The sequence below is a fragment of the Ambystoma mexicanum genome, chromosome 3p, assembly GCF_040938575.1.
Source record: "Ambystoma mexicanum isolate Mex_15411 chromosome 3p, UKY_AmexF1_1, whole genome shotgun sequence".
Lineage (NCBI taxonomy): Eukaryota > Metazoa > Chordata > Amphibia > Caudata > Ambystomatidae > Ambystoma > Ambystoma mexicanum.
The window spans coordinates 1,207,784,210-1,207,807,211 of record NC_090925.1 but is presented as its reverse complement, the minus strand read 5'-3'; the positions used below and the strand labels follow the sequence as shown (position 1 = coordinate 1,207,807,211).

Here is a 23,002-nt window from a genome sequence, read left to right as displayed (position 1 = left end):
AGTAAAGGGGGGGTCTTGGAGGCTAGTGCAAGATCTTAGACCAATAAACGATATTGTTGAGGCCGAGTTCCCTCTAGTCCCTAACCCATCTACAATATTATGCAATATACCCATTGAGGAAAAATATTTCACAGTGATTGACTTGAAAAATGCATTTTTCTCAATCCCGTTGCACCGTGACTCACAAGATCTGACGTCATTCACGTTCAGACAAATGCGTCTGAAAAGCACAAGGCTGCCACAGGGGTACTGTGAGTCCTCTTCTATTTTCAACGGAGTCCTGCAGATGGATTTAAGCAATATTGCAGTAAAAAGTGTTGTATTGCAGTATGTGGATGACATCCTAATCTGCAGCACAACAGAAGAGCAGTGCAGGCACGATTCTGTTCAGCTATTGACTATACTGGCTGAGAAAGGATATAAGGTTGACAAGGAAAAGTTACAATATTGTCAACAGGAAGTGTTGTACATAGGCCAGCTTATCTAACACGAAGGAAAGAAGGTAACCCCAGAAAGGGTTGAAGCCATATTGAACATGGCTAAGCCACACACGATAAAGCAGATGCAGAGCTTTCTAGGCCTATGCAACTATGTCAGGTCATGGGTCTTCGACTACAGCTCTTACACTAAGCCTTTACTTCAGGCCCTAAAGAAGGCCCAAGTGATGAAAGAAAAGATCGAATGGTCTGAGGCCATGGAGAAAGGATTTGCTGAACTCAAAAGACCTATTTGCCCAGCTCCAGTTTTAGGGATCCCCAATTATGCAGAGGAATTTTATTTGTTTTTGCACACAAATGGCAGCGTCGTGACGGCAGTGCTCCCTCAAAGAACCTTGTTGGGGTACAAGCCCCTGGTTTATTACAGTGGGAATCTGGACCCAGTAATGAGAGGCCACTTCCCAATGCGAACAAAGTTTAGCTGCCGCAGCGTTCGCCATAGAGAAGGCGACAACCATTGTAATGGGATGCTCAATGACATTGTACGTCGAGCACTCATTATTTGCTATTCTAGAGAAACCAAAAGGCACATTGACATCTCAGAGAGCTTCTGCTTATGAAGTGATCATATCGAATCCCTCAATAAAAATAGTCTGATGTAAAATAGTGAACCCAGCCATGTTCATAGCAGAGCCAGTCACTGAGGGAGAGCCCATACATGAATGTGCAAATTATGAAGAATTCTATATGAAATCCCCAGGGTGACAGAAAGTGCCTTGGCAGGAGGAGAGATCGTCTTTATTGACGGGTCTTCAAGGATCGATCAAAATGATGGACAAAGATATACAGGTGTCGCTGTGGTGAAACACATAGCAAAAGGAGAATTTCAAGTACTTGTTAGTGCGCGAATCCCATCTCATTATTCAGCACAGGCTGCAGAATTATTGGCATTGATACTCGCCATTGAGAATCACGCGGACCAGGAAGTAACGGTGTACAATGACTCCGCCTATGTGACGTCAACAGTGCACAGAGGTCTAGCGCGCTGGAAAAAGAGGGGCTACCTCCGAGCAGACGGCACACCAGTGCAGCACGCAGCCTTTTGGACAGGCTGATTAAGGTACTACAGCTCCCAGTGGGCATAGCGGTCGTGAAATGCACTGCCCCATGAAAGGGACAGATTTTGTCTCACAAGGAAACCAAGCAGCAGACATGGAAGCCAAGTGTATGGCATCCAAAAGTGAGACGATTATGGAAGTGGAAGTTGCCTGTACCAATGAAAGAATGTTGTTTGCACGAACAACACCTGAAGCCTGTAACAGTCTTGGGCAAACACAGTTAATGGAACTCCAAGGGGAGGCACCATAGGAAGAGAAAAACCTGTGGAAACGTTGAGGGTGTTCTTTAAACCCCGCTGACAGCTTGTGGCGACAAGACAGCACTGGTAAACCAGTAATGCCTGTAGCCCTACTAAAAATAGCGCTGAAGCAGTTACATTACCCGGCGCATATGATAAAGGAGAATCTAGCAGCAACGCTCGTGAAAGACCGATTCATACAGAATTTAGCAGAGCATGTTGCATTTTTTTATGGTGAATTGCATGATCTGCCAGCAATTCACCGCTGAGCACACATTAAAGGTAATGAGAGGAGTCATCCCCCGACCAAATGGGACTTTTCAGCACTTGCATGTCGATTACATCGACATGATTCAAGTATGCAATGGGTACAGATACTTAATTGTTGTGGCGTGTCTATTCTCTAGATGGATAGAGGCAGGTCGATGTACACACCCAGACCTTACTTGTGCGGCCAACATTTTTTTGAGGGAAGTGTTCCCAGGGTGGGGGGTATGCCAAGTCATGAGATCAGATAATGGCCCTCACTTTGTTAATTGAATATTTGAGTAGATCAGCTTGCTGCTTGGTATATAGCACAAGTTCTCGTCGGCTTATCATCCACAAGGTAATGGGATCTGTGAGAAGCTCAACGGCTTGTTGAAGGAGAGAATAGCCAAGTTGAAGCTTACTCTAAAGAGGGGATGGTTGCACTGCCTTCCACTGGCACTGTATGCACTTCGGAACCAACCAGGCTCCGACCATCATCTTACGCCACACGAGATAGCCACAGGAAGAAGAATGAGAACTCCCCTAACACCCCGAGATAGAGCTAGATGTCATGCCCAGAGCAACAGGAGAGGTTTTAGGGTCTGAAATGCAAAACTATCTGAACTGCATGACATCTTGCCTTACTGTAATTTCAGACCAGCTGCACGACGAAAAGTGTGCAGCGCAGCACAAAACGCAGAAGGAGACACTGCATCAGACTCAGTTCAGGGTCTACGTGTTCCACTCATCTTCCCTTGAGACGCCGTCTTCGTGAAAAACCATACAAGGAAAAGGTGGGACGAGCCAAGATTCAATGGTCCTTTTACCGTAGAGGACTGTACTCTGTCCGCTGTGAAGCTACAGGGCAGGAGAGCATGGATTTTTCTCGGTGATATCAAACCCTACATCGGAGAAGGCCCCCTGCCTGCACCCCAATGAGAGGAAACGACGGGGAAGAACTACAGCACGTGCAGACGAGATCCATGACGAGGAAGAAGGATGCATGACCAGCAAAGTAAAGACAAAGAACTTTTTGCAAAGTTGTGGTTTTATTCGGACACTTCCTCTAAGCAAAAAAGGGGATAGGGACATAAAAACGGACACTCTGTCCATCCTAGTTGCAGGGTGAAGAAGGAAATTGTGCGTATAAACCACAACATATTCTGGTGATTTGAACTTTGAACTGAGGCACACTTAAGCCTTGATGAGAAAAAGACTATGACAAATTTTGACCGAGGATATTTATATTGCAAGCAAATACAGTATCCCGATTCATACAGTACCGGGACCTTATTCGGAATCACTTATGGTGTCCCACAGTAGAGACATCACAAAGGACCTAGTCACCTATTTCAACTTAGTACTGAGGTCATAGCCGTCACTGGTAGGGAGCCTCACCAGTGTCACAGACTTTTTACAAGATCCTGAGAACGAAAAGCCAATAAGACAACTCCTCACTCTCATTGCCGAATAACTCATCCTACTCCCTGAGCACAGTGAGAAAGAATCAAATGTTCTCAACGCAGGCGGAAATAAAAGAGCTTGTCAACACACTGTTCTTTCGCATAATCGAAGACTGTCCAACAGTTATTGGAGGAACAACAGACACACTTACGTTTCTTCGAGACCCGGCAAACACTGAACATTTAAGTCATCTTTTAAATAAGATTGTCATTTTAGTCGCACTCCATGCGACCGGACAGTGCAGACATTGTTTACACCAAGGAAAAAACATATAATCCTGAACCCAGCAAGACAGGACAGATGTCCCTGTCACCCGAAGACAGCAGATTGGCGTACAATGTCCTTTTTTGCCTAGTCGCTGACTTTCCAGAGCTGGTGGGTAGACCTATCGCAGTTGACGTCCTCACCTTCATCAGAGATCCAGCTAATGTCGCACAGATGGGAATGCTCCTGCATGGAATCATACTCCAAGTGGAACTTTCCAACCATCAGAGAGATTATCTGAGGAGATATTTTAAAAAAAAGAGCCTTCCGCCTAGGGACAGATCGAAGAATCAGATTCAAGAACTTCACTTGTTATACTTGTTGTTATTTTTTCCCTATTTCTTCATACTGATCAGTATCCAATATGTCCTCAGGACTGAAGCAGATTCGAGGGGTGGACTGGGAGCTTACCTACTTTGAACATGCACTGTAAAGGGACTTACTGAAGTATTCTTTTATTTGATTTTTTTTCCCATAGTTTACAAAAGGAACTGCATCCTGAAATAAGAGACAATTTGTCATTTACAAGAATGGGGACACTTGTGAAGCACCTGTCATTCATAATGATAAAATCTGAAAGACGATATTGGTTAAGGGAATATAATAAATTTGACATTTTGGCGAATGATCGAGATGGGGGTCCAGAGCAGCAACCTGATCCTCCCACAAGCAGAGAGGCACCCCGCTTCTCTGGAAGAAAATGCTGCTGCCTGACCTATAAGAGCATAATGTACTTATGCATCATATTTGTCATTTTTTTTCTGTCATTAACGATCAGAACTGCGTTCTTTATTGATGCACGAAGCGTTCCAATTTCAGGGCACCCACCTGATGATACACGCATGAAACCCACAAAAGCACCCAGACCTTATATAGTCATTCCAGTCCCTAGAAAATCTGATGGTAGAGTAAATGAACTTGAAATGAACGCGATTAATAATGATATACACACACTTATGGCAACGAATGAGCAGGAAAGTCGGAGACAGGGTCGCATGAAATTAATGAAGAAAAAACACTGACAACTACACGCACACACACACTGAATGCACATAAAACAGCCCTAGTTTCAATGACCGCAGAACCACAAACGAAAGGTGCAGAGGGGTGAGAGGGGGAGAGCATTCCAAAGCTTGGAAGCTAGGATGGGGAAACTTGATCCGCCCGCTTTTTGTAGTTTGAACCTGGGGATAGTTAGACAGTGGGTCTGGGCGGTTCTTTGAGGGCGGGTAGGCGCGCGGCGGGATAGCCGGCTGCAGAGATACGGGGGGGCTTGGTTGGCTAGGCATTTGTGGGTAAGGCCTAAAGCTTTCAGTGAGATTCGTGATGTTCATGAATTCGTATGAATAGCCTCCAAATTACATACACAATATTAGAGAAGAGTATATTTATAATATTGCAAACTACATACATATATGCATATCATTGCAAGATAATTAAGTTTATAAAGATCTAAGCCCCCAGCTCATAAGATCAAAGGCAGGGCCAATAGAATTAAGAGGAAGGAAGGGGAAGCAAGTAATATTTCAAATGAGGAGTTGCAAAGTTGAGCTGGCGATGAACAGTTCACAATGATGGGAACAGTGAGACGGTGCCAACCGATGAAGTCTTTTAGGAAGAGGATGCAAAAGTTATCATTTTGTTTATCACACTGTCACATCGCACACAGTGATTGGTTGAAATCCATCAAGTCACTCACTCTACACATACTCCTCCTGGAACAGCCAATCAAGTACCAAGTTTAGACCATACAAAATAAAAAGAGTAACATCCATCATCATGGGAAACAAGATGATCTCAATCCTAATTAATTAATAAACTGATGTCTTGTTACGGTCATGTGGATACAATGAGCCAATAGGGCAAGGTATTGAATAGATTCACTCATAGTGCAAATGACGATGCCCAATCAGAGGCCAGGAAAGTGTGAATAACCTGTAACATTTGTTGTCATTTCACCTCGATATTTGCAATAAATTCTGCCCTTTTCTGTCACCATGTTGAATGTCTTTCGATAATTCCCCGCCCTAGCTGGTGTTGTAATAAACCTTTTGTTTTTCTCACATCTTGTGCATTATTTTTGGCTCTTTTGATTGTTTTTTTATTATTGAACTTGGGACTTGCCCTCCAGCTCTGTGCTGAGTTTACTCGTTGAAGCGCGATCGAGAGTCTCCTGGGCCTGGGGGACAGAGCAGGGTTCAGGCAAGACGTTTTTGCCAGAGTGCTGCTCGGTCTTGTTCAGGCCCATTTTCTGCACTGGTGGTACATACCTAGGAGTACCAGGTCCATATATGCATAGCTCTCAACTCATACGCTTTTGGTGGGTATCAACGGCCTTGCAATCAGCTGACTCACCCGCCACGACCCCTGTATGCCCATTCACTTCAATGGGCTGTCTCTCGCGCCCCCCGAAATATGTGGTGTTTACTCATGATTTAGTGGGAAGACTCTCAATTTGTTTAACAAAAATGTTGCTATTTTTCCAATGTTTTAAGTTAGGTGCAAATTGAGGGGGGTGCTCTTGTTAGGGGCGTGCCCCCCCTAACAAGAGCCCCCGTTGCAGCTCTTTCATTCAAGGAGCCGTGTGGTCAAAGGGTTGCCTGCACTCCTTGAGTGAATGGGCTGCCTGTTGTCTCTTTATTCAGAAACAGGAGGGATTCCAGCTGCATGTTAGCTTTTACTCATAAACAAAAGGAAAATGCGGGCAACCCAGCCCTCCCCCTGTGTCTTAGCAAAGAGACATCAAGCAGCTTGCAGCCCGTTCAGCAAGCGCAGCATGGTTAAAAGGCTGACTGCAGGTGTCAGCAGCACTTTGGATTCGAAAAAAGAGACACTGCTTTTTCCTTTTTCTAATCCGAAGTGCTGACACCTGCAGGCAGCCCTTTAACCGTGCAGAGGTTCCGCTAAACAGGCTGCCCGCGGAGCCTGCACGACTGGGGCTAGTCAGAGGTGAAACCCGCAAGGCCCCAGCTCATGAGCCCTTTATGGAGACTTCTAGGGTCCCACCGGCCCACTTAAAGCCCTGTCTAACCCCAATGCATTCCAAATTGAAAATTCACTTCTACTTTCTCTGATAAAATCTCACTCCCAGGTGCTGCAAAATGTTGCCATGTATGGTGCTCCTAAGTGATCTCTAGATATTGTCTGAAGAGCAGGGTCGATCGAATTATTAAACTGCAAACTTTTCTTCAGTACGATTGCGAACGGGTTTCAGTAGCCTGCGTAGTTTAAGAATTAATACGTTTCGATTGCGAAAGGGTTTCAGTAGCCTGCACAGTTTAAGAATTAATGCGTTTTTCCTTTTTTGCTGGCAGTTTTGTATCGAATGTAATAATTTACAAAACGTCCTGCAATTTTCGACTTTATTTATTTTAGTATAGAGCGCATTAGGCCCGAAGGCATCAAATCGCATGTAGGTTTCCACGTACACGATACATTCCGCTTAGGTCCAGGCAGGTGGTTGTGACGGACAGTGTCCATTTTGCTGCAGGTAAGGCGCCGGTACCTCTGTTCACAAAACGATCGTTGGATCACTGGCGAAACTTTTACACCTATTAATTATTCACTTATACTGGAGTGAATGTGTTTTGAGATGTGAACCAGCTGTAAAGTTTCCGATTGTATTCTTACTGTTGCCTGCTGTTTGCTAATTAAACTTCGAACATAAGATGGCTGGCTAGTCCATCACTCAGGCCGTGAAAGAAGGGGCGCTAATAACGTTGGTTGATTTTACCTTGCAGCTTCCTTTTCTTTATCTGACGTACAGTAGTACACTCCTCTCGTCTATGCTCTCATTGGCTAAGGACCCCGCTCTATACAAATGAAACAGGACGTGAATGTGACGCCTAGGAACCGCAGTGAATTGAGCGTGTTACGTAATCACGCAGCATAATCAGTCGCTGTCTTCTGGAAGCTACCCATAGTGCCAGACGCCATTTCGAGGTTGTTGTTCGGTAGCAGCGGTCGCTTCGGGGTCGACAGATCGGACGTCGTTCGGAACTGGTTTCGGCACTACGCAGCCTTTGCAGATAGGCACGGTAAAGACTTTTTGTTTCTCTAAACAGTCGTTGATTTGATTAAGTCTCGTTTTTCTCACGCAAGACGAAATTTGATATTTTCCTGTGTCGGTATGCGGACTTCGGTCCTCGCCGTGAGAAATCGTTCTCTGCTGTCAAACGTAGTTGTGGAAACGGCGATTGAGTGAATTTTATGCCAATTTAGGTGACCTATGCGACTCCAGTACTTAAAGTTTTATGACCACAAAATGGCTGCCATAATCTTGTTTTGTATTACGGAGTGCCCGCCATGTTGGGTCACCCAATAGTGACAACATGGCGGATGCGCCTCAAATCAGTGAGGGCGGGGTTGAGTGCGGCTTTTTCTAGTGTGACTTAGAAACTGGTAACGTAACGATATGATTCAGTTTATGTCGTTCGCTTTCGAGCAGTACCTGTATATGAAAACCTCATATATTTTGAGTTGTAGGGCGGCAGTTGACAGCTGCTACGTGTGAATTGGGTTTTTGTTTGGTTGTTTACTTGGGTGTTGGAAAAGGGGAGATGCATCGCATGTTCTTAACAAGATTTTGTTTTTTGTGGAAGATGCGGCAGTCTAAACGAGTGCATTGTCCTGATGAGGATGACCGAGATGGCCTGGATTACAGAAAACACGGCAGTAGCCATAAACGGAAGAAGCGTTCCCATAGTAGTACCCGGGAGAACAAACCTCGCCGACAAAGTGCAGATGACAGCAAGTCAGAGGACAGGTAAACTATCCAATATATGCGAATCGTTTTTCTCTTCGCGGATGAACGTTTTCTTTTGAAAAGGGCAATTTCGGCTACAACATTGTTTAAGCTCGCATGGCGGTAGTGTGGAGTCTTCAACCCGCCAAAACTACGTTTCTATCGGATCATGCGCAACATTTAAACTCAGATTTACTGTAGTGGGTTATTCCATTTCAAACCACTGCTACACCAGTTCGTCTGCCCTAACCCGCACACAGTGTTGAGCTATATGGGAGTCGGTACAAAACCCGTGGAGCGACCTGGTGTATGATGGAATGAAACGTAATGGCTCTCCCCATCACCTACTGCTCCAGTTGTGTTGGTGCATATATGATCGGTTCTGCTGGATGACCAGGGACACTTGTAGAAGAATGTGTTTTGCCAGCAGGGTCGTGACGCGCATGGCAGAGTTGTCAGCAATTGAGCAGTGCGTGGGCTTTCTAGTTATCCCAAAACTTAAGGGATAGCTTAAAGGAGGTGGTCATGGGGTCGAACAACTTTTTTTTTTAAAGAGTATTTCTACCATACACAGGTGTGGTTTGGTGCAACTATACTCTGTCGGTGCAATAATGCGCACCCTTGACGAACATTGTACTTTGTATAGAATCCGCGTGAATGGTTTTAATGTGTATAACATTTGCTTGTAGTCAATATTTGAGTGTCAAATCCTTGAATGAGCGGGATTGCCGTGACCGGAGGTATGTTGAATATCGTAACAATAACTACAATGACAAGTACGAAGATGGCCACCATGACGGTTACCATACGCATGGCAGCAAATCATCTGGCCGAAGTGGACGAAGTAGTCGTCACAAAAGAAAGCACCGAAAGCATTGTAGCACCAGTCGCCCTTTACAAACGGTATGCCAATATTTGTTTGCTACTATGTGCGCACATTGAGGCTTTTTCTGAACAATGCCAGTTTTTAACTGAAGGTGTTCCGTTTTTCCAGTTAGTTTGGATACCCCTTACTGAGCATGAAACCTGAGTTAGTATTAAATGCATAATATCCTAGTGTGTAGATTGAAGGATCGGCTTTGTTTTGTTGTGAACTGATTGGCATTAGTGGTTAGCGTAACGCCTGTGTAAATTTTTTTACTATATACATTTATTTGCCTACCACCCGGACCATTTGTGATCATCATATGTTGATCATATGTCGCTAGGATGAATGCGTGGCAATAGCCAGCGACAAAATGTTTCAAATTTAGCCTGCAGTTTAAATTTCTTTTAATGTAATTGCTGCTATTCTGGCGGGCATGCTTAGTCAATTTTGTTAAATGGTTTGAATCTTACCATCCTAAATATTGACAAACACGAAGATTCAGTGCTTCAATGTTACTGTATCTTTTACAATGTTGTTGCTTTGCAAAAAACCTTTTTTGAAGTTTCTTACCTGAAAATTTGTTCCTTGCCATGTTTTTCTTCTGTAACATAATCTGTGTGCCCTGTGAATTACTGGGGACTGAATTTGAAATGGCTCCTGCCAACTGTTCGTGGCCTGGTGCGTTATCTGAATGCCCGAATATCTCCCCGCTGAATGATTGAATTACGTGTTCTGCCCTGAATTCACACTGGTATATTGATTGGCTGGACGATCTTGGTGGCGCCCACTTGACGTTTCCAGAAGAGGCACCGCAGGAAAAGATCCAGGAGTGTAGAGGATGATGAGGAGGGTCATCTGGTCTGTCAAAGTGGAGACGTACTAAGAGCAAGATGTATAGAATATTTTTTCAACACTTTCTATCTTTTTTTATTAAAAAAACAGAATAGACTGTCTAGATTAGGGTCTTTTGTGAAAATATATATATATATATACATATATATAACATTTCTATTGTAAAATAAACGAGCACTTAAACTTAATTATCCTTTATATAGATAAGAAATTAGTCAGCTTCATATTTTAATTACAAAATAAAATGTAACTAATTCTAGTGCTGACACGTTAATTTAAACCTAAAACACTACAGCCTAGAATATGCATTGATAGCATTTAAAAATATATATATTTATTTATTGGGACACCTTGTTACTGAAATACCAGTCGCTGAATGTTTTATCTGTTTATAGATGAGATTGTTGGGACGCTGGGAGAAGGTGCTTTTGGAAAAGTAGTAGAATGCATCGACCACAAAGGGTAAGTCGGCCAGATAAAGTAACTGAGTCTTGGTATAATGTAATTGCCACTTGCCTGCGTATTTCTATTTGACCTATGCAAATTAAATTGCCAATTGTATTTGAGATTTCGGTGTGTGGTGGAAAATGGGCTGCCTAGTTGATGCGAGCATAAGTTGCACATACACCCTTTTGCGAGCTCTTCAGACAGTAGGACAACCTTTTCCGAATTGACTTACCCCCCCCTCAGATCTGGCGTTTGTATATCTTGCAGGGCTTCCGTCATGCTGTTCAGCCTCCACCAATATAAAATCCCTAGGGAAAAAGTGGTCTTTAATTGTTAATGCATAGACCTGCCACGTCAGTGTTGTAGTTCTGGGCTAAGTCAAAGTGGCGGCTCGTCTCCACTTCAGTCCTGTTGTCCCACTCGCCCTGGACAAGCCATACATTTTGTGCTTGCGCACATGCTCAGTCCAGTTCCAGGAAGGAATTTTATGTATCCCAAGCTGTACCTACTCGACTTTTCTATTTAAAAGTAGTCCTCATAATCCCCTTTTTGGTTTTGGCTATAAGCTATCTATTGGTGGCCCTCTCCTCACTCACTGGGGGGGGGGGGCACATCATGCAGTCCTTCCTAGGAGGCTCAGGGAGGCCTGCGTGAGGTGTTTCCCCCCTCAGCCATTGGGGGGGGGGGCACCACAAAAGGTGGGGCAGGACCCCCAATAGATGGGGCCAGATTGGCACACTAATGTGTCCATCTGCGCCAAGCGAAGTTGCGTCAATCGTAGACTGCTTTTTAGGGGGGCTGAGGGGCCCCCCTTCAATCAGTAAAAAATCCATGGTGGCTAGTGGCCCCCCCAGCCCTACTTTTTTTTTTTTTACATTCCCTGGGGGCAGATGGTCAGCCATCTGCCCCCAGGGTTCATGTGCATGTGTCCCCATGCTCTTGGTTGGTGGGGGGGGCTGCTTACTTGAAGCAGCCCCCTCACCCCCCCAACTTAAAAACAAATCAATGGTGGTCCAGTGTGTTGCTGGTCACGGTGACCTTGGAAAGGGGAGAACCTCCCCTTTCCAGGGAAACACCTTTTTTTTTTTTTTGTCATATCCCTGGTGGTCTAGTAGGCCCCAGGTCCCCAAACCCCCTCCCACCTCCCCATCCCTTTTGTTTTAACCCCTGGGGGCAGCCCCCAGGTGTCTTTGCCCTGGGGCCACGGGGGGAGGGAGCAGCCAAGCTAGTAAGCAGCCCCTCCACCCGCGTCACAAAGGGATCTGTATTGATCCGGTGGCATTGTTGCATGCGGATCGTGCGCCCTGTGCCCGATCCGCGGGCAGCAATGCCACACAATGGGTATCGTTGGAAAGGGGAGGATTTCCCCTTTCCAACAATACCCACCTCGATCTCTGGCTTGAAATACTGCTGGAGATCGAGGCAGAACAAGAAGGTCTCTTACCTCTCTTACCCGTAGCAGACGAAAATGGCCGATGCGTGGAATTTACTTTCACCTTCATGCTGGCGTGAAACTGAAGGTTATCCAGCCCCCCTGGTAGTGAGGGGAGCCTCCCCCCTCACATAGCCCAGGGGTTGGATTACAGTTTTGCTCCATCTCTGCGTTGCAGGGATCGAGCAAAACAGTGCCTACACCGACGAGCCGGCTCGTCGGTGGCCCTTAAGGGGGTTAAGGGGCCTAGTAGGAACCGCTACAGCAGCATGGGATGAAATCAAATTTTGGCATAAGTTTTCAGCATGTCCTTCAGAATTAGCAATGCTAAAGATGTGCAGAGAAGCAAACCTTTGCTTTATGGCCCTTCCAATGGGGCCTGTTAAATGTCAGGTATCTGAAATTGGGTTAGTCTCAACCCACAGCAGCTGCTGTATGTTGCTGTTTCTTTAGTTCCATGTTTCCTTCCCGTGAAGTAGCAATACCGATGAGCAGCAATCGTCTCGACAGACATTGAATATTAAAAAGCAAGCAGGCACATAGGTTAGTATGCATTTTTATTGGTTTAAGGCATTGGTGGAGCAGAAGACTTCCTGCTCTTGAAACCATGGCTGCCTGGCCTGGAACTTTTTGCATATTGCAGACGGTTTATAGTCATAATGTCAAAAATAAATGTCGACAAACCAATGTCAGGAAAAAACGTAGAAAACAATGTCGACATCCTATACATATAATGTAGTCATTTTTTTTAGAAAAATGTCGACAAAAAAATGTCTCAGCACCTCACCCAACACCCTCTCACCCCTCATACTCAACACATTCTAATTATATTTTTATTTTTTCAATAAAGTATCATTTACTATGGGGGGGCTCCCCCAACCCCCCTCACCCATCCCCTGCCACCCCTCATTCTCAACACATTTTAGATATATATATATATATTTTTTTTTTTATTTATGCAATAAATAGAAAATTTCAAAAAAAATATTGAAAAAATGTCCATTATTTTTTCCGCCATTTATTTTTCGAAATTTTGACTGTCGAAATTATGACTGACCACCATTACAGACTTATCGCTTTATTTGGTGCCTTTTCTGGAACTGGGCTAGATGTTTGGTTATCATAAAGTGCCTTCTATGCACTGCTGAATGTGAGGGAGAAGAAACGGAGTAACTGCCCCCCTGTGCCATACTCCACCTTACCCATGGCTGAATGTTTTTTTTTTCTTTTGATTTTTCAAGGGGAAGTGTTCACGTTGCAGTGAAAATCATAAAGAATGTTGACAGGTACCGGGACGCAGCTCGTTCTGAAATTCGGGTTTTGGAGCATTTAAATACTCGGGATCCTAAAAACAAGTTGTAAGTATGTGTGTATGGACAATCCATGCTTTGATTGTAGACCTTATTTCAAAAATGTTTTAACCCTCACTTTTTCTTCCTACCTTTTTAAAAGCTTCTGCGTCCAGATGTTGGAATGGTTCGATCATCATGGTCATGTTTGCATTGTTTTTGAGTTGCTGGGACTAAGTACCTACGACTTCATCAAAGAGAATAGTTTCTTGCCATTTCACATGGACCAGATTAGGAACATGGCATATCAGATTTGCAAGTCTATAAACTGTAAGTGGCTCTTAGTGTGTGGTTATTTTCTCGTCGCAAAAATAGGTGCGGTTATGAGATTAATACTTCTGCTGTTTTTTTTAAATTTATAGTTCTGCATCGGCACAAGTTGACGCACACTGATCTGAAGCCAGAAAATATTTTGTTTATCCGGTCTGATTACGTGGTACATTACAATGCTAAAATGGTAAGATGTCTATGGGACTTACATACCTGTTCTGTTTCTTTTACCGGCTACCCTTGACATTGGACACATTGGCAGGGTTCATACACGACAGGCTGTATTGGAAGACACGTGCTTTGCTGTATAAAGCAATACACTGGGTCCACGTGCTTGTTGAAAACTGGGATGGTTTAACGGTTGAATGATTGGGGGGAGGGGGACTACGAGTGTAATCGGTGCACATGCAACTGCTGCATTGCCTTTTAATGGTGCATACTAAGGACACATGGATTATCATGCACTGCAGTTAAATGGCTTAATATGTGTTTTACAATGTGATACACTGCGGGATGTGATTCCAGATGTTTTACTAAAGTGCGCCCTCAATTTTAAAGTTCTACAAATTTGTAACTGCATTTGTTTTTCGTTGCGTCTGATGTGCATGCTTGAATCCACTTTCTACCAAATGTGGTTTCCCCAACATGTGTTTTTAAATATTTTCCTAGAAACGTGATGAGCGGACATTAAAAAACAGTGATATTAAAGTTGTGGACTTTGGAAGTGCAACCTATGATGATGAACACCATAGTGCTTTAGTATCTACGAGACATTACAGAGCTCCAGAGGTTATTTTAGGTTTGTATTTTTACATTTCTTTGGTGTGTGCTCCTGGGTGGCTTCCAGGCTGTTTTTTTTCTCGTTGTCAGCCTGTTTTTCCCAGGTTAACCGTTTGACCAATATTGCTGCTTGGATGGATTGTGCAAATTTGGTCCTTCTGGTCATGTTTGCGCCACATTGGAGGTTGTAATTGTTTCCCTTTTTCTCCCCCCCCCCCCCCCCCTTTTAAATTTAGAACTTGGGTGGACACAATCCTGTGATGTTTGGAGTATTGGCTGTATTCTTATCGAGTACTATCTTGGATTAACAATTTTTCAGGTAAGTAAACGCTTCCACCGAACAGACTGGAAATCGATCACTAGCTTTCTGGAAAGCGAAGGGTTTATTTTTTTAAAACATTTTTTTAGGGGTTAATCAATACTATGCTCACGGGACTCGTTTTTATGACTGAACTTTGAAATCAATTTTATAGTTACAAATTCTTTATCTTCCAGACACATGATAGCAAAGAACACCTTGCAATGATGGAGAGAATACTGGGGCCAATTCCAGCACATATGATAAAGAAAACGCGGTACGTGTGGACAGCCAGAAAACAAGTTGGTTGACGGCAAGAGTGTGATTTTCAAAGAATGAATTGCAAATGTTTAGTCCTGCTTGATTTTCGGACTGTTTCTGGACCCTGGTATTTTTGTTGTTGTGGATTTTATTTTTTTTTAGTTTGTAGTGCTTTCTGAAGCTCATGACTTTAAAAAGATCTTATTATGCTCAGTCCAAATATAATGGCCCTGCTTCTATCGCAAATGGCCAGATATTGACGGCTCACACTCTGTTTGTTTTATGTTGCAATGGCATTTTGTTTTTAGATTTGCTCATAACACTAATGTCACTTGCAATTAATTTATAAACTATTTAACTTGCAGGAAACACAAATATTTTCATCATGAACGACTAGATTGGGATGAACATACGTCTGCTGGTCGCTATGTTAGGAAACGTTGTAAACCATTGAAGGTGAGCCAGTAATGGTATACACTGGGGCTGTACATATTAACTGAACCTATGTTTTAAGGTAGAAAAAACTGCTGATAAGCATTGTGAAGACTGCTCTTTTAAGCGGAATAGGAAAACTGAAAATGTAGGCAGTTAGTATTCATACAAGTGGTTTCAATGTTTAGTTTTTACTTTAAAAGTTGTTGTACTTGGCAACGGAAACGTCCAAAAAGCCTGCATGGTAGACTTGGGCGAATTTCAGCCAATCGAATGTTCTGCACTCGGTGCTTGGGGCATATGGGGGTGGGTGTCCCCCACACTTTTTCACTATATTGGCTGCAGGGATGTTCCTTCTGCCCTGCCTCCCTGCTGCAGTGCAAAAGGTCCCTGTGGTGCCGATTCCTGAACACGGAAGTTGAAGGGAACAAGTTGTCAGTCATACTTGTGTGCTGCGCAGGGTGCGGGGGCGCCAAGTCGGAATGGTCAGAGAAAAGACCAAAGGTTATTTTAGAAAATTCATCTTCAGTCTTTTCCCCTTCTAGCATTTCCATCGCAGGATTCCAAGGCAACATGGATTAGGTGTGACAAGGAAAGTGGTGAAGTCCTTGTGTAACCACATCACCAACTTAATTGAACCTTTCTATTTTTGCTTCTTGATATTATAGACTGCTTGGGATGCCTCTCTAACACCCAGCTTCTGAAGCCAATCTTGACAAGAAAGCAATGCAGCTCCCCATGGATCCTTAACGTGCCATCACCCACTGGAGCAGATTTAGCAATCTACCCCACCCCCTTAATCTACCCCCTCTTGGTGGGCGGTGTCCAAGCTCCTGCTATAGAGGACCACCTTCCCTTTAGCCAGGCTCTCAAAACCTGGCTCTTCATGGTGGCACAGTAACTGACTTGGTTCGCACACAAGGGAAATCCCGGCTATCGCTCACCCCGCTCGGGGAATTAACATGCATGCGAGAACTCTATAGGTGGGATATAGCACTACCTAGCCAGATCTTGGTCTTCACCCCACCCGCATTCACTGTATCCCAGGGATTGCAAGCGTTCTGCACAGCCACATCTGCAATATACCCTAAACGCATGTTAAGATGGACTTCTGAATTCTGTCCTGAAGGGGCAGAGGTTCAGAAGGCCAGCCTAGTTTCTTGGAACAGGGTAACCTCTGGACAAGCCAGACCAATCAGGGTAGCGATATCGGCGGTCAAGACTAGGTCTCAAGAGGGGTGAGGGTGACAGCCCGCAATGAGCACACAAAGCAAGGACACTTAAAATCACTCCAAGCAGGTGTTGGATTAAAAATATAGGCCCATTTATTACAAGGCCTCTGTAACATTGACCATAGTAAAGAATCCCGGTAAAACTCAAGTAAACCAACACATCACAATCAAATATATATTTACCGAATGGTCTAAAGAGTTGGTAACCGTTAGACCCAGTTCGCCTTCAGAGGACAGTACGAGCCCTAGAGTGGAGCCTTGTCCTCAAAAGTACATGCATGCGCTGGTGCCAAGGGGAGTCTCTAAAGGAAATCGGGCAGTTCAGAGCTGTGAGACGGATCTCCGCTACTCAAGCTGTCTTGATATGGGCAAAATCTTCCTCGGGGCCAGCCCTTTGAGAGCAAAAAATACCCAATTCAGCCCAAAATACAGGTTCTATTGTGCTGAGCAGTGATCTCATGCTAGTGACAAATGACACCTTCAATACGTTTTAGTATTTATTCTAAACAGTGAATATCATATACATTTGGTATTCAAGTTAGAGAAGATTACAAAGCACAAAACTTGGAGAAATGCAAAATATAGAGAAACTTAGATAAACACAAAGAAACATAGAGAAACAGTCTTACGCCCCTTCAATCAGCACTGGGAGACCCTGGCCCTCATAAGCTAGCTGTAACAAGCCCCGCTCAGAGGACAGCGCTGTCGGGATGCCTTCAGAGTTCCAAAATTCCAGGCACTTGATCTTGCACGAACCAAGTCCACAGGACGATCTCCCACCGAGTCATGTGAGCATGTGTATTTTATAATCTCGTGCTGCCCGTCCGTGACGCACAGTTCCAGTACTTTCCCTGTGCAAAATATAGGCTGGCTCATGGAAAAAACCCAACTCTGTTAATTTCCACTGCTCCTTCTTCTGAGCCCCTCCCTGGCTCCCTGGAGCCCATCTGCCAAAGCTCAGGAATGTCTTATCAGTGCCTTCCCAGAGATTAGCTTGGGGCCATGCAGGACTACCGTTAGTGAGGCAGAATATTCTAAGGGAAGCGGGGATGTATTCACCCCATCTGCAAGCTCTAAAAGGCATGCACTCATAGCTTAGTGTTTATAGCGCTTAAGACTGGCTATCTAAGCGCTATATAGGTGCCATAATGTTCCAAACACTCCAAAAATTAGCTACAGAGCTAGGGCCCTCTCCCTGCCTGTCTATCAACAATGCATAATGTGACCTATCACTCATACTAGGCCTGCATATTCCTTGTAGCTCACTACTGCATAATGGAAGTGCTACAACAGACTACTGTCAGCATTTTTAGCACATACTTTGAATACACTATTGGCTTTCAGCGGCTAATGCTGTCATCTAAAGCCCTGATTGGCAAGGTTGCAATTTTGTGTATCACTACACAAGCGTGGCCTCCCCTTGTGGGCAGAGCGCGAGTGCGAAAAAGGTGTGCTGTTTAACACAGCGAGGGAAAGCTACAGGCTACTGCGGGAGGGCAACCGGTTCCTAGTGTTGCTACTCACCTGTCACCGATGCAGGCAGACCCAGGCTTCTCCACGTCCGTTTCAGTGCTGGCAGGTTCAGATACGAGCAGGCGACGTCTCTGTGTCGTGTAGATTCCGCGGCAGCAGAAGTTAGAGTTGAGGATGTCCCAACGCAGCGAACTCGCACAGGTTGTTACCACAGCAGGGCAACACGGCGGGCGTGTGTATTTCAGCCCAATGCACACTTGTCACTTCAGACCTGGGAATGCCAAGTGTACAAATCGTGTGCGCGTGCCAAGGACTCGGAATGCAGCAGCAAACCTGACGGCGGTGACAGAGCAAGGCTCCTGGGTAGGCTGGTCAATCCACTGGATGGCCCAGGGACTCTTCCGAAGGCTTATGTGCTGCAGGAGACGAAGATGCTGAGAATAGTTGTTCCCACTATTCCAAAGGGCCGAAGTGCCAGTACAGGCCTTGTTCGATCAGAGGCAGAATGGTCTCACGGGGCGACAGCAGTACAGAGGAGCATTCCTTCAGTGGGTCACCAGCGATTCTCCGGTTCAGCCTTAGTTGCAGGATACTTGGCTCCTTTATCCACTTGGGAGATCGCCATGGTAGTGATGATTCCAGCCTCCTTAGCCAGAGTTCCCTTCGTGCTAAAAAAGGAAGAGGACCCAATGGGAGATCTGCTCACAAAACACTCAAACCATACGTGGACCTATCATGGACCCTGGTGGTCCCAGACATTCAAGACACACTAGACTCTGGCACCCAGGATGTGTATTGGGACCTAACATCCCAGCCCACATCCTGGAGGCTCACACCACGCCCCTGTAGAGGCCTACGAAAGCATCTGTGTTTCGTGGGAAAGTACATGCCCAAATAAGGAAGGCCCTGGGTCGGCTCGACCTGGGGAAGGTGAAGGGGGCAAGACGGTCAGCGGTCAGGACAAAGAACCTCGTGGCTTGGCCATTTTGGAAGCCAGGCCACCATTTTGGGCTAAGCGCGAGTAACACGCTTAAAAAGCCAAAAGGGAGCTCAACACACAGACGATCGCTGCCACCATTCCCGTCTGTGATTGACTTGCACAGTTTGTTGACAATCCAATGAGACTTTCTAGGGCCTGTAGAGTGACTAGAGACCCAAGAGAGCAGTAACTTAAGTTACGGTGCACTCTTGTGTCGTTTTGCTGCAACATGAGAAAGAACTACGGAAAACATTTCCCGGTACGGACTGTCTTAAGGGCATGTCAGTTTCCCCCTAAGAATGGAGCGAAAGCCCAGAGGGGTGCGGCGGAAGGCTGCGCTTCTCTGGAAAAGTCTAGATCAGGGTGTAAAACGGCAAAAAGTTTAGGGGTTGCCACATGGAAGGAAAATTACCTACAATTAAGAAATCTTTCCTAACACACATCATCCTCAGCCCGAGGGCCACCTACTTGACTGCTCTGATTTTCTTAGTACCCACCACCCCCTTCCTAATTACAGGCTGCTGTTGGGGACCTAGCCCATGAATCCTTTAGTAATTCATCACTTAAAATCCTGACTACAGTTTTACAAAGGGCGTTCAACCCCACAGCTGTTCGAAGCCATACCAATGGCAGTTGGTGGTATACAAAGAATTTATAATCGCCCCATGCTGAATTTAGTGGTCTTAAGCTTCCAAGATTACATTGGCATTCCCCCCCACTATGGTGGTGAGGCTACTTGTCTCCAGGTGTGAGAACAGCATTATCGAGAATTAAGCACTGGGCGAATGTGCAACCGAAACCTGTGACGCTTGGGCTCTAATTGAGGGGTGGCACCTTGTGCTTCACATTGGGTTGGTATCTTGCTAGGGTTGCCTGTCTGCACCAACTTGCTGCACTGTGACTGGCGCGCATGGAGCCTTGAGTTGCCCCATCACTGGTGGACACTGCTAGTTTATGCTTTCAATCAGCAGATGCCGGGCAAGTTTTTGCAGGCACCTTTGTTTGGCCTGGAGACCCAGAAACCGAAGTACTTGGCTGTGTTTAACCAGGATCTGTGTGAAGGGGTGCTTATGGGGCGTTACTGAAGGTGCCCCAACTATATCTCCTTTCTCTGACTGCTGCTCATGAAACGTGTGATGCCATTTGAGCTCAATGTTCCACCCTCCAGCAGGCATGGTTGAGAAGGATCAACTTTGGAGGAAGAAAATTGTGGGGGGGCTGAATGTTAACCAGAGGGAAAGCGAAGCGTCTTACCTGAATGCTCATTGCTCATCGGCATGAGTGATGGCACAGATTGGACAGAGCCCCACATAACCAGATATCTGCCTTGGCGTGCACAATTTTGAGTGTGGTGGTAGATAATCTGCTCTGTTTCACTTAAATGGCGTGATTAATGTTGTGCCACCTTTTCTTTAAGCCATGTTTAGCTGCATGCAACAAATGTGCAGGTGGACCCATGTGCACTAAATTCCTTCCTTGGGGTTTCCATTATACAGAGGCATGCATTTGATATCCATAGCCACATACATTGGGTGCTTTCACTTTGCATGGCCTCGTCCATCTTGGTCATAGTGTGCAGGTTTGAGCAGCTGGGGTCACTTGGAACCAAGATTGCATGGGGGAATCTGGGCTGTGCTGACTTGTGGTAAGCCATTCTACTGTCTTGGTAAACTACAGGCCATGTAGGTCTTTAGTTTGGTAGAAGGGTTGGGGTGATGCAGGCAAACTTATTTTCGGGCGTTTCATGCTGGTTGGAGTGGCACATCTTTAAATTGGCGAGTGAAAGGATCCATATGTTCGGTTTCCTCCTTGGTGGGGGTAAAATTCTGGCAGTAAACCGCCAATCTGATCACAAATTATCCATTTGGTAATCACCTGTATTCATGTTTGCTACTTAGCAGAGGTGTTGGAATTGTTGCCTTATTTTGTCTCTCCCTCCTGGGCGTAACCTTCCAGGTCTGTGGGTCCCATGTTTACAGGATTGGGGCTGTTCAGTATCTCGTTTATCGTTCATTACAATGAACTCCTCATTACAATTAACTCAAAATTCCTGTCCGTCGGGGTAGCAAACTAGTGTGGCATACTGTTGATACTTGCCCACCCCTCTAGAATGGAAAGCTGTAGTTCAACAACCTTTTGTGGTCTCACTCTGTACAGTGTTCCCTTTACTTGGGGTGGAGGGTGCGGCACGCCCTTAAACCTACCCCCCAATGAACGTTTTCCAAATGCACTGAATCAGTGACTGCCTTTCTATTAAAGATCTGGTCTAGAGCTAGAAAGAGCTTAACTATCCTGAACCACACTTTACTCTGCTCGCTGACACTGTCCGGTGGACTTTGGGCAATATCCCATTTCATTAAAGTACCTGGATAGCTAATAGTTTGTCTAGAAGAAATGCAGGGGGTGGTGGGATGGCGCACGCCACACTAGTCTCCCATTGGGTTACTGCCATTTTGCACTTTCCTTGCCAAGGTCCTACCGGAATTTCTGACGTATCAATAAATGCCAGAGACTGGGAGTGCAAGAGCTCACAGTTTGTCGGATTGCGTCGTCAAACATCCCCGTGTGAGCAACAATAGTGATGGCTGCTTTTGTCTTGGGTTGAGGATGCTGCTCCAATTATGGCTTGTACGGTGTTGTTGCCCAGAGAGTTCAGACAATGTTTACTCCTTCATTTGTTAGGGATTCACATGATGGTATTCCAAGGAATGTTTTGATTTGCTAACTAGTATAAAGGATTCATATCCAGTGACTTTTCTTTGCTGTCATACACAATGCTGTTTGCCATGTATATTTGTGCTGCTGCATTTGATGGTGAATCAATTTTTTCCCATCCGCATAGGCGCAATACATTGCATGAATCCATTATAGACGTCACTGCTGAAGTCCGCATGCATCTATTTCCATTCCATTCCATATGAAAGATGGCAAGAACTCGAGTAAAACCTTCTCAAATCTTTCTTTGTTATTGCAGGATTTCATGCAATCTCATGACCCGGAGCATGAGCAGCTTTTTGATCTTATTGGAAGAATGCTGGAGTATGATCCTTCCAAGAGGATAACGCTTGAAGAAGCTCTGCAACATTCTTTCTTTGACTTATTAAAGAAGGAGTAACCAGTGTAATTTTTGTTACATTCCTAATTCATTCGGGAAAATTGCATTGGCTGTGTCAGCCAAATATATATTTATAACTTATTTGTATATTTTTTTGTAAATAGAGATTTTTCTATTATGTAAATATTGGAAACGTATGATCTTGGCAAACACTACTGAATGAATAAAAAACAAATCGTTCAATTCCCTTTGTATTTTGCTCTTCAACTGTGCCCCTGTTAAGTGAATGAACATCCAGAATCGCACGGGGCTCGAAGTGTCGGTAGCAATAAATAAACTTTAATTGGGGATAATTGCAGGGCAGTACCATTGGCTGGAACCATGCCATGCTCGGAGTTGCCCCCGCCGCCCCATGGTGCCAAGTTCCAGCCGGCAGATGCCAACTTAATGGTAAAACATGTTAACATAACAATAGAACAGCAACTGTACAATTAATGTGAGACATGCAGCACTCTCGACACCTTCTGTTAGAAATGGTATTCCTATTTGTCCCCTTGCTTAATCCTTCCCTGTGCATGGTGTCTGCAGGTATGAGGTCATGAATGGAATACCAGGAGTGTAACGACTGGAATGTTGAGTGTATGAGATTCCACCCAGGGCAGTTGGTAATGATGTAGCCTTGGTGGTGGGAGCCAGCTGGCTTCCCTGTGACTATACTTCCTATCTTGTGATATAACATGATTACAGTAATGTGAAGAT

At 44.9% G+C, this 23,002-nt stretch overlaps 1 protein-coding gene across 3 annotated transcripts; it reads left to right on the top strand.

Moving 5' to 3' along the window:
- The first annotated feature begins 7,621 nt into the window (after nucleotides 1-7,621).
- On the top strand, nucleotides 7,622-22,486 carry CLK4 (CDC like kinase 4). 3 transcript variants are annotated; one of them, XM_069652641.1, is made up of 13 exons: nucleotides 7,670-7,808; nucleotides 8,373-8,536; nucleotides 9,205-9,418; nucleotides 10,185-10,275; nucleotides 10,631-10,697; nucleotides 13,356-13,472; nucleotides 13,567-13,733; nucleotides 13,826-13,920; nucleotides 14,403-14,532; nucleotides 14,750-14,832; nucleotides 15,009-15,088; nucleotides 15,438-15,528; nucleotides 22,163-22,486. In XM_069652641.1, the coding sequence occupies exons 2-13, from the start codon at nucleotides 8,373-8,375 to the stop codon at nucleotides 22,301-22,303; spliced, it is 1,440 nt and encodes a 479-aa protein (XP_069508742.1). In that variant the 5' UTR covers nucleotides 7,670-7,808; the 3' UTR covers nucleotides 22,304-22,486. The 3 variants fall into 3 exon arrangements, with proteins under 3 accessions (XP_069508744.1, XP_069508742.1, XP_069508743.1); XM_069652643.1 differs by lacking the exon at nucleotides 10,185-10,275 and having other exon boundaries at nucleotides 7,622-7,808; XM_069652642.1 differs by lacking the exons at nucleotides 9,205-9,418; nucleotides 10,185-10,275 and having other exon boundaries at nucleotides 7,707-7,808.
- The last annotated feature ends 516 nt before the right edge of the window (nucleotides 22,487-23,002 follow it).

Coding starts and splice junctions, on each gene's coding strand:
- CLK4 (XM_069652641.1), top strand. CDS start 8,373: ATGCGGCAGTCTAAACGAGTGCATTGTCCTGATGAGGATGACCGAGAT. Junction 13,473..13,566: donor CGGGATCCTAAAAACAAGTT/GTAAGTATGTGT, acceptor CCTTTTTAAAAG/CTTCTGCGTCCAGATGTTGG. Junction 13,921..14,402: donor TACATTACAATGCTAAAATG/GTAAGATGTCTA, acceptor ATATTTTCCTAG/AAACGTGATGAGCGGACATT.